The following is an 11,994-nucleotide window of genomic DNA, read 5'->3' on the forward strand; positions in this document are numbered from 1 at the left end:
CCACCCCCACCCTCCAAAAAAGAGCTAATTTTGCTCTGAGTCAGGCTTTTTTATTGATCAAGTTGTAGAAAATTCACATGCACATCCTTTTGTTTCGAAACAAAGAATTGAGCAGCTGCTGCAAGGAGCTCGAGAACCTTCAGCTTTTCTTCAGTGGCAGAGGGAGATGCTCAAGAGGGACTGTCAGGAAAAGTTGCCCATGATTGAACGAAGACGCCTGGAGGCACGCATCGGTGGAGAGGAGGTGGCTCTAATTCGTCAGCGAATAATCGAACAGAACCAGAAGGCTGCGCAGCTAAAAAAAGAAGAGGTGATTTTAAAAAAAACTAATGACTAAAATCACAGTGAATTTGTGTTCAAAGACAAGAACTGCAACGCTTTCTGCAAATAAGCATGAATGAAAGAAATGTTTTTATGGTTTCTTGTTTTTAAAGACCGCACAACTGATGCAAAAATATGCAGAAAAACGAATGCAGGAAGAAAAGGAACTGAGAGATTTGGTGAAACAAGTGGCAGAGGGCCACAAGAACCCAAAGGCAGCTAAAGAGAAAATACAGAAATTAAAGCAAAACATAGGTCTGCCTTATCATTTGACATTACACAAGAGTCGGTTTTTAATGATTTTGGTTGAATTCTGATACATTTCATGCACATTTCTCAGTTAAAGAAGTTTCAGAGCAAAGCCAGGAGCTGCTTCGCCAAGCACTTGAAGAACTACAGGAAGAGCTCTGCAGAAAATACCAAATTATCCGTGAAATTCACTCCATTGAGTCACTTCCTCGCATCAGACTCCACAATTTCAGTGACACGGAGGTAAGTGACTTCACACAAACACGTTGCTTGTCTCTGTGTCATGGTGAACTCATCCTTTCATCCTGTCAGGCTGCAGGCCATGAGCTGCTGGGGGAGATGTCTTTGGCCGAGCTGAAGGAGCGGTTGGCCCTGCTGAAGCAGTCCGAGCGAGCAGAAAGGGAAGAGCGACGAGGCCACATCTTGGAGGAGAAGCAGAGGAAGAAGCAAGAGATGCTGGAGAAGTTAGACACCATCGAGCTGCACAGGAGAGTGCTGGCAAAGGCAACTGCCAACAGGTCAGGCACTGGATACACGTAGTACAACCCCATTCCAAGAGTTCAGACATTGTGTTTGCAAGTTTTGTAAACCTATATTTATTCACAAAGGAGCAAAGAAACATGTCAAATGTTGAGACTAAGAAATTGCACTCTTGTTGGGAAAAAAAAATGAAGTTTAAATGTTATAACAGCAATGCATTTTTAAAATAGTTCACAAGGACAAAAAAAATGTAAATGGAACAAACAGGAAACAGCTGGATGAGCATTTATGTTAATTAGGTTAAGTGGCAACAGGTCAGTAAGAAGCTCGGCTATAAAAAGAGGTTGTCGGGCGGCTGCATTTCTCAGAAGTAAAGAAGGGCAGGAGTTTACCAGTCGGGGAAGAACTGTCTACAAATAGTGGCACAAATTTCATAAGAATGTTCTTCAACAAAAAAATTGGTCTGACTATATATATCCTATGTCTACAGTTTGCGATATCATCAAAAGATTTTAACAATCTCTGAGCTCAAAGAACAAGACTGAAAGTCAGTATTGGATTTTTGGGCCTTCAGAGAAAAAATATATGCAAAAGAAGCCATATCTTTACACCATCCAGAAACACCACCACCAAAACTCATTTAAAATGGACTGAGGGAGTGGAAAACTTCTGTGGTCAGATAAATCAAAACTTATAAACCTGATTGAAACCCACATCCTCTGTACTAAAGAGGAGAGAGACCATCTGGCCTGTTATCAAAGCACAGTTCAAAAGCCTGCCTCTCTGATGATATGGGGGTGCATTCATGCCTATGGCACGGGCAGCTTACACATCTGAAAAGAAACTGTCAATGCAGAAAAGTATACACAGTTTTAGATTTAGGTTTTAGAACAACAACCCCCACCCAGCTGACAACTTTTATAGGAAAGGATGGATGGATGTTAAACCACAAACATTCATCCATTGGAGCAGCATGAAGAGTCCAGGTGCTGAACTAACCTGCCTGCAGTCCAGACCTCTCACCAACTGAAGATATTTGAGGCATGAGATGAGATATGAGATGAAGGATCCAGCCATGAAGACCCAGGACTGTTGAACAGCCAGAATCCAACATAGACAAGAATGAGACAACGTTCCTCTCCAAACCCTCCAGCAGCTGGTCTCCTGAGCTCCTAGATGTTTGCAGACTGTTGTTAAAGAACAAGGAATGATTCAAAGTGGGAAACATGGACCTGTCCTAACTTTGATGAGATGTGTTGTAACCATCAAATTGAGTTACCCTTTTTTTTCTGCAAAAAGGTACAATTACATAAACATTTGCAATATTTGTCACGTTCCATTGTGAATAAAACGTGGCTTAAAGAGGCTTACAAATAATTCAGGTTTTATTTAAATTTCACACAACATCCCAACTTTGCTCGAATTAGGCTTGTAAAAGCACTACATTTTGACATGCACAATCATGTCATTTGGCAGGAAAGAGGAGAAGAAGGCCGAGCAGGAATTCCTGCAGCAGGTGGTGGCTGAGGACGAGACAGTTTTGGCTTTGAGGAAGAAGCTCGAGGAGAAAAAGCAGGAACGTAAACGACTGAAGCTAAGAGAGAGGAGCAAGACCTGCAAACAGACGAGAGTAGAAACAGGAACAAAGGTGAGCACAAATTAGAGAGGAAGACGATATGTCTCTGATGCAGGAAATGACACATCTGGCATGTTTTTTACCAGGAACGTTTAAAGGTCCAAAGCTGGGAGGAGCTGGAGCAGAGTTTGGCACGCTACATCCAGGATGATTCTTCATCTTAGCAGAAAACATCAAAAAGAAATGAGCTCCACAAGCTCATTTATTAATGGTTCTTATTTTCACAAACTAATTAGCTTCATGTTGTAAGTTAATTTGACTCTTTTTTTTTTTTTACCACTGAACTAAAATAAACAACTTGCCAACATGTCTGTGGTCTTTTTAAACTTAAATACATTCTTAGTTCAAGAAAAGTTTATTTTATTTCTCCAAAGATCACTGATAAAGCACAAAAAACTAACTAAAAGAGGAAGTTGATTTTAAGCTTGTGACTTCAGGGGATTTTTCCCCTTCACTAAAAACAGCTTTGGTATCAGCATCACTCATCATTGCTCAAAGAATAAAAGGGAAATAGACACAAAGAAGCAGTACTGCATCTAAAAACAAGAGCTTTAAAGAGAAAACTGGATGAATAGCTGACTAAAAATTGTTGGATTGTATACCTGGATTATTGATCATGGACCTTATTGGATTAATAGATATTTTCCATGCATCATGAATGTTTATTATGGCACAATAAAAAGTACAAAACCATCTCTATTTAGGCCTAATAACTGTTTTTCTATTAAATATGTCACATGATGTTCAAAATAATCTGTGCACATCTACCTGCTGCAACAGTGAACCTGCTGGCTGTAGCTTTAACAGCAGCAGAGCTGGTCTAAATCCAGCCCGTTTCTGCCTGCAAAGTCAAATCACATGATATTTTTTGTCATATGACACTGATGAGAGGACCTGAGAACTGAAACCTCCTCTGTGTTCAGTCTGGGATGAGATGCTGCAGACAAACACTGCTGGGTGAACGCAGGATCTGCAGGATGGACCGCTGGGGAGTTCTCCCTGCCATCGCTGCCACTTGTCTCATCGGTGAGTTTTATTAAACTTTTACAGAAGACAACTCTAAACTCAAAGAAAGATGCTGTAAATCTAATACAGAGGCTTTTTAATGTGTAGAAACAGTCAAATTAAGGAAGCTGCTCTTTATAACAAGTTCATCTGCTAATAAATTAGGTTTATTGTTGGATACATTAAATAAATTGTGGACATTTATTTGAATTAGTCTTTTTTTTTTTTTTTTTTGTTGCCTCGTTTAAAAGTTCCCTAAAACATGTAAAATTATTTTAAATAAAATCAGCAAAAACTTATAAACACCACCATGAAACATTAAGTGTTATTTTAAATCAAATCCAGCTTTTCTGCTCTAGTATTAACTCCAATAACTACTTTCAAATGCTGTGATTTAAGATTTTCCTTTTCTTTCAGCCAGTTTTTATTATATTTTGGACACTTTGGTTGAACATTGTTGCCAAACCCCAAAAGGAGCAGAAACATCACATGACCGCCCTCTTGCTGAATAATTTAATTTTGTCAGGCTGGTGGGTTCCATTCAAAAAGCACTTGAGCACATTGCTTATGAGATTAACTCCACAATATGAGCTCTGTTTGGCTGCTTGCATTTTTTGCGAGGTGAGGGTAATGCTGAAGTTCTTGTGGCGTGAATAAAAATGCTTGAGGAAGACAAGTTTATTAGAACGAAGACGCTTCTTCTTATTTATAGCTGATTTCAGTTTGTTTTCGTTCGCCTGCTGTATCCATGCTCAGTTTATGTGAGCGAAGGAGAAACTCAAAATTAGTGTTCATAATCAGAACACAATATATTTAAAATATATGTATATGTATATTGTTTATATATATATATACTGTATATAGGGAGCAGGATTTCCAAGCAGAAGCACATTTGATTAAGAAAATTATAACTTTACTTGCAATGTTGGTGAGATTTTGCATGCGTAAAATATCTGAAATATTCAAGCACATACGCCTGATGACCACCAAAACTCAGGTTCTGTTTATGTTTGTGTCCACGTCTGCCTGTTTTTATAATTTCTCATGAACTACTGGACAATTTTCATGAAATCTGTGTAAATAAATCATCAGATGATCATCTACAATTGATTCATTTTAGGAGCTTTTGTTAAAAAGCAACAAAAACGGTTTTCAACTCGGTCGTTTTAACGGATATCGAGCTAAAGTTCAGATGTGGTAGTAGCTGAGAGTCATTCACAGCACACAGTCTGAGTGTAACACTTTATTTCATGAGATGTGTGTGTTATTTTCAAGGTTTGACTAAAACGGACACAACTTTCCTTTTCAGCACAAGATGATTTGAGTTTAAACCTCATGAAAGGCAGGTGACAGCTTTAAGGACTGCTGGACATTTTATTTGGTTTTGGTGTTTTCATGGTTGGGATAATCGTCAATATTTTGCAAAGTCTATGATGACGCATTGTTTTGTAACAGGTCAGAGACCAGTTTAAAATGGTTTTCATGCTTTGCTTCTTTCAGTTTGTGAATGTTTGGGCGTTTGATGGCCTTATGAGACAGTTGACTGTTTAACCTGACCCGAGTTTTTCCCCTTCCAGGCATGGTGGTGAGTCAGACCACTCCTACACCCACTCCCACTGCGATGAACACCACTCTCGTTCAGGACACCACCAGTCTGACTCCAACACCCGTGATCTTCAGCAGCACCACCCCAGGCTGCTCTGCGTTCAATGTTTCTACTTGTGAGCCGTGTGCTCCAGGATCACAATATGACAACAGTGAGCCATCATGATTTTCTTCTCTTGTTACTCGTTTATTGTGTGAGGGTAGACGCTCTAAATATATTTCGACAAACTTTAGATTCACATTATAAACTGTTATCCTCAGTTCTATTCAATGGTACGTCCATGTTTCCTGAAGAAATGGTTTGTCTTATTCATAAGATGTGAAGGTGTGTACAATGCCAATAAAAAGAAAATACAATGACTTGCAAATCTAATAAACACATATTTTATTCATAAATGATTATAGTAAACATATCAAATGTTTAAATTGCACCATTTGTTGGAAAAAAAAAATAAAATAAAATTTGTATTTGATGGCAGCAACACATCTGAAAGTAGAGACAGGGACAAAAAAAGGTTGAAAAACGAAGTGGTATGAATAAGGCAGGAGTAATTTGCGACTACCGTATTTTCCGGCGTATAAGTTGCATCAGTCAAAAAAAGCATCATGAAGAGGGACAAAACATAAACAAGTGGCTTTGGCGTATAAGTCACATTTATTATGCGTTTATTTACTGGTCAAAACAGTTTCATTTCACCTGGGTGGCACCACTCCATCCATCCATCCATTCATCCATCCATCCATCCATCCATTGCGGACAAAGCCACTAGCTCTCCAGCGTTCCTCCGCCTGCACCAGCTGAGTGAAGCAAGTGCGCATGGAAGGACTCGCTGTTGCATTTCTTCAAATTTTAACAAGATTAACACTTAAAAACAATTATTTGTTTGCTTGACATTATAGCAAAAGTGTGTCTCAGTTTAACTTTTCCTTAATAAATGCACTTTAATGGTCAAAACAGCTTCATTTTGCCTGGGCGGCGCAGCGCCATCCATCCATCCATTGCGGACGGAGTTGCGAGCTCTCCAGTTTTCCTGCACCAGCTGAGTGATGCGAGTGGACAATCGAGGACTCGCTGTTGCAGTTCTTTGAAATTCAAAGCATCAGTCAAAAATTATGTTATGAATATGGAAAAACGTATACAAGTCGCAGGACTGACAAATCTATGCAAAAAAAACCTGTGACTTATACTCTGGAAAATACGCTAATTGTGTATAAAAAGGAACATTTTAGAGACCCTGAATCTCTCAGAAGTAAACATGGGGTTCACCAGTCTGCAACAATTTCAGAACAACGTTCCTCAACACATTGCCAGGGCTGGGGTTGTGCTGCAGACAAAAGAAATAAAAGAAATGTTTTTGTCTTTCCTCAGACACACTGCTGTGCTCGTGTTGTTCTGAACCCGGGCTGTGTGTATTTCCTGGAGCTTGTCTGCCGTGCAAAAAGGGCTTTTATCAGTCACTGTCAGGACAGCAGCAGTGTCTGCCCTGCAGTTGGGGCTTCTACACCAAGTAAAGACACAGATCGTGGAAACAAATTCACAAGTTGTCTTTTATCACTGCTTTTGACCTCTCGGTTGCTCATTTGGTTGTATTTGCAGTTTCACTGGAAGTCCATTGTGTCTCCCCTGTCCCGCTGGATCCTTCAACAACAACACTGGTGCAGAAAGTTGCCCAAGTTGTACACCAGGTGTGTTTATTTAGCTGTAACAGTACGTGGATTGGTTGCCTACCTTTAAGCAAAACTACGGTTTTACGTTCACTGATCTCAACATGTTTCTTTCCCGTAAACACGCCGCAGTTTGAAATCTGAGAACTAAACAGAACACATGTGAGGTGGTTTCTGCATGCTGCTTTCAGGTTTCTTTGCATCAAAGCAAAGCTCCACTTCCTGTTCACCGTGTGAGCTGGGAAGTTTTTGCAAGTAAGTTGTTTTTGAGACTTTTTTTTTTTGTGTGTGTGTGTGTGTGTTTCAGATTTTGTTGTTGTTCAAAATAATCAGAACTCTGTGTGTGCGTGCTCATTTGGGAAAATCACTTATCTAACCACCAAATTGAACATCACATGATTTCATCCCATGTTTGCCTCCACACACACACACCAAAACTCACACACACACACACACACACACCACCATCTGCACAGCTGAGGTTTTGACTGAGCAGCTGTAGGAATAAAAAGTTGAAACTGAGGCTGTGTTTGTGTTTCAGTAGGTCTTTCTGTGAAAATAGTTTGCTATTCTAGGACAGCAGTATATTTTTACATTATCTGACTTCCACAGGATGAACCATAAACGATAACCACTTGCTTTGTTTTAACCCCCCTGCTGCCCTTGGGTCAAAATGACCCAGGTCGCCTCAAAATTGAGGCCCCTTGAAAGGTTAATTTTATTTATTTGCTGTGGTGTTTAAAAGATGAAGGATGTTGTCAAATATCTATATTTCTGCACAATGACACAAGACATATTTACATTTTGCACAAGTCCTGAGCAAAAGCTTTAGGTTCTCGGTTTTAAGCAATCTAAACAAGAATAACACGTATTTGTTGTAATATTTGTCACATTTACAGTTTTAATTCCTTTCGCAGCATTTGTATTTTGTTTAAACCGATTGGACAATCTAAACTATCAGGCTTAATCTTTTTTTGTACAATTTGCATCTTATTTATTTTTATTTTTGCTGTGTGACCGCCTTTTTTGTTCTTTTAGTTAATAAACAGATGTCTCCATATCCTCCATTAGATTTTAATTCTAAAAAAACAAACGTGACAATAGTTTTATAGGAATATACACTCTACTTTTGACTGTAAAATATTATCTCTATCACTTTATCAAGTGGCCGCAGCAGCACTCTAACCATGTTTTAGATGATCAAACGTATCTGCTTTAATTCTTGCAGCCATGATAAATGTAAACAAGTCTATTTCAATAATCATAATCATATATTTTTGTTTCTGACAGCTCGTCTGGTTGTGCTCAGTGCCAGGTGTGCCCTGCAGGAGCAGAGGCTCTGCAGTCTGCTGCCAAAGACTGCACACCATGTCGACCAGGTATTCCCCACGTTCGTATTTCTGAGTGTTTCCTGCAGCCGATGCCAACAATAAGAGAAACTGTTATGGTTTGAACAGGCATGCACAAAGCCTCTCATCAGACATTGTGTCAGATCTGCAGCAATGGCTTCTACCAGATTAAGTGGGGCCAGGAAAGCTGTGACGTTTGCCCAGAGGATCACTACTGCCCCGTGAGCGCTGCGCACCCCGTGTACTCAAACATACATGTGCACAACGGAAAGTTTACACGCATGTTTGATGTTGTTCTCTCAGAGCCCCGACGTGAACCCCATCCTGTGTCCAAATGACGCCTTTTGTCCGAAGGGCAGCACGTCTCCAGGCTACTGCATGGAGACGTTCTTCCGCAAAGCAGGGGACACTTGTGAACTGGCTCCTGTCACCATCGCTCTGTTAGTTATCGGAGGAGGGGGTGAGTAGCAGTTCAGGAAGACAAGCAATAAAAAGAGAACATTAAATTCCTGCACGTGTAGGGTTTTTTTCAACAATGAATCTGATTTAAACACATTTTAAATCTGTTTGTTTAGAGCAGGGGTCTGCGACCTTTTAGATCAAAAGAGCCGTTTCCACCCGTCACTTCCTAAACAAGTCCAGAGCCGCAAAACCTGCTAGAACGGTCATTATCAACTGGTGGCTCATGGGCCACTTCAAATTTGTATGAAGGGGTTTTGTCCAGCCAGTGGGGGTGACTTTATAAAACAAAAGTGATATAATGAATTTTAACATTAATTCATATTTTTACATTTTAGGGCTAAAGAACACATTCATGTAAACAAGGGGAAAATATATATTTCATATCAGTTTTACCAAAACAAATGTAACCCTGAACTCTGCAGGTTTAAGTGAGAAAAATATAAATAATTATGCATCCCACTTTAAAGTGCCAGTAATTTAAAGTGTGTCTAAATATTAGGTCATTTTGTTGGATATGTAAATGTGACTTAATACATGTTTAATTAAAAAAAAAAAAATTTATATTTACTTAACTTTAATTAGATATATCTATCTATTAATTATTCACCATATTTATTTATAGGCAGCTTCTCCTAAAGGTTTTCCAAAGAATTTCTGGGGGATTTGAGAAAAAGATCCTACTGTAAGGTCGTAAGTTGGATAAATGATGTTAAAGCTAAACATTATTTTCTCCTTGTTTTAGTAATTTATTTTAAACATTAGAAGGAAAACAGCTAAATCTTGCCTTTTTTTGTACTGTGGGTAAAAAAAAAAAAAAAAAAACGAATTTACATTTTACATTTTTTGGTCAAAGCTTCAAGGAGCCGCAGACCAAGGACCAAAGAGCCACAGGTTGCAGACCCCTGGTTTAGATAAGACGGGTTTTTAGACTTTAAGGGGTTTGCGACAGTAACTTTAATCATCTAATTTCTTTAATTGTTCTGCTTTATTGTTGGTTTTCACGTTCATACCCTAATTGGTTGAATGCCTATCACCCGCTTCCTTCCATGTCAGAGTTTTAGACTGAAATCATTTTGTTGAAAGTTGACAGAGTTGTAGGCGTTTTGGTCAAAACTTGAAAATAACATTATGCAGAATCTCAAGTGATATTGCGAGTGTTGTGAACGAATGCTAGCTCCTACCATATCAAAGTTTAGCTCAGTATTTGTAAAACTGACTGAGTTGTAGCCATTATGTGTTGCATGATGTTGGTTAGCTGTGGCAGCCAAATTCAATTGCATTGACTCCAAAAGCTAATCAGTTGTTGACAGATATCCAGTGATTACTTTCTGCGAGTTTGATTATAATCCATTCAGTTATTAATAAGATATTTTGCTAACAGACAGATACTCCAAGAGGTAATTTCTGTTTTAAGCAAATGTCTTGCATAATTATTAGTAAATGGAGTTGTAAATGACTCTCAGCAAATACACCAAATCTGAAACCAATATCAATAAAACTGACTGATTTGTAGCCATCTTATTTTTTTTAAGTCATGTGGCTGTGGTGGACATCTTGAACTGAGTTGGCTCCATAAGTGAATTAGTTGTAAAAGTACATAAAGCGATTACTTCCTGAAAGTTCCAATAAAATCCCTCTGGTGGTTCATGAAACATTTTACTAACACGACTTTGTGACCACATTTCAAACAAAGGTTTTGCACAGTCAGTGCTCAGAATATATGCTGAGGATCAATGTAAGCTACAACTTTAGCTCAACTTCTGTAAAACTGGCTGAGCTTTAGCTTGTTTTGCATTTCCAAAAATCAGTTGGCTGTGGCAGCCATCTTGAATTGGGTTGACTCATGAAGTTCAGCACATCCAGTGATTACTTTCAAAATTATTCTCCTCCAACTTGGACTTTTGGAAGCAGGCAATAATTAATTATATATTTAAAATCTAAATAGTTTTGCTTTTTAAGTGTAAGGCTGTAATATTACTTTTAATGTTACGCACACAAATTAAAAGCTGTTCTGTAACGACACAATGAAATAAAATAAAATAAGAATCATGCTCACACATCTGATGGTGCATTCTTGTCACACCCTCTGCAGTTTTATTCCTATTTCTGTCTCTTATTCGCAGTGGCCTTACTCTTCATCATTTTATTGGTTCTACGTCGGCGGAGGGATGGAGATGGAGAGCTGACGGTCGCCCGAGCCCCACTGCTAGGCAAAGAGCGGCCTCAGGGTCGATACTACGGCCTGCCCTGTGACACAGAGCCTGTGTACGCCGGCTGGTGAAACACCACAACAAGAAAACTCTGCGGAGAAGACTGACAGTTAAATCCTAAACCTCTGCCTTTGGAGCACTTTCACAGTTCACCACCTTTAAAATGAGTTGTATTTGGAAATAATATTGACAAAAAGAGTTAAATTATAGGAATTCTTATAGTCCAACACTTGCACAAGCTCTTTTGTAAAGTTTGTTTTATTGGTGTAAACCAAACGGTCTCATCATGGAGAAAAACTCTTTAAAAAGCACTTTTATATGGTGTCATTTTTTTTCTTGTAGATTAAAACATAATGTTTGAGTTTAGTTAAGTTTATTTTGCATTCAAGTGCATCCGTTAACCAGTGTTGCTGTGTATTGAATAAAGTGTAAATAGTGGTCAATGCCCTTCATTATTTAGTGTTTCATTATGTTGCTTGAACTGTTTGCTTAATGATGTTCATCTGCTTTTTTTAATGTCACATTTGTATGTTTTGCAATAAAATATAATTCATACTTTTTAACTCTTGTGATAATACTAAGATTTTATGCAACTAATAAACTCAAAAAAGCACATTTCAGTTCATATGTGTCCAACTTTCCTAGATTCACTAGGTTATTCAATGTTTTGGGGTGGATTTTACACGAATCCTCTCTTACTTAAGTCAATACTTCTTGAGATTTGAAAAAACAGATTTACAAGACTAAATCTAGCAAATAAACTAATCAAAACTGAGATTATACTCATTACAGATAAGAATACTTCTCTGTTTTCTAAAAAAAAAAAAAAAAGATAAACTAGCAATACACTGTTATCTGTGGCAGGTGGATTTCCTGCTATGACAAGTCAGTTATCCTTCCCATTGCAAAATTCACAATCACATTCAGCAGAAGCTCCAGAGTTTACCAGATAAAAAACAAAATTAAAAATCACTCTATGGTTTTCGTCCCACAGCAGTGAATGATTCCCCCC

The 11,994-nt window shown here is 38.5% G+C and overlaps 1 protein-coding gene across 1 annotated transcript in view; it reads left to right on the top strand.

Moving 5' to 3' along the window:
• cfap99 (cilia and flagella associated protein 99) overlaps positions 1-2,850 on the top strand; it is a 7,690-nt gene extending 4,840 nt beyond the window's left edge. The window contains exons 10-15 of the mRNA XM_037694868.1: positions 106-310; positions 435-576; positions 662-813; positions 883-1,088; positions 2,527-2,698; positions 2,773-2,850. Coding sequence (XP_037550796.1) covers positions 106-310; positions 435-576; positions 662-813; positions 883-1,088; positions 2,527-2,698; positions 2,773-2,850 — 955 coding nt within the window. The remainder of the gene's footprint in view (positions 1-105; positions 311-434; positions 577-661; positions 814-882; positions 1,089-2,526; positions 2,699-2,772) is intronic.
• The last annotated feature ends 9,144 nt before the right edge of the window (positions 2,851-11,994 follow it).

The sequence above is a fragment of the Nematolebias whitei genome, chromosome 21, assembly GCF_014905685.2.
Source record: "Nematolebias whitei isolate Nwh7 chromosome 21, NemWhi1, whole genome shotgun sequence".
NCBI lineage: Eukaryota > Metazoa > Chordata > Actinopteri > Cyprinodontiformes > Rivulidae > Nematolebias > Nematolebias whitei.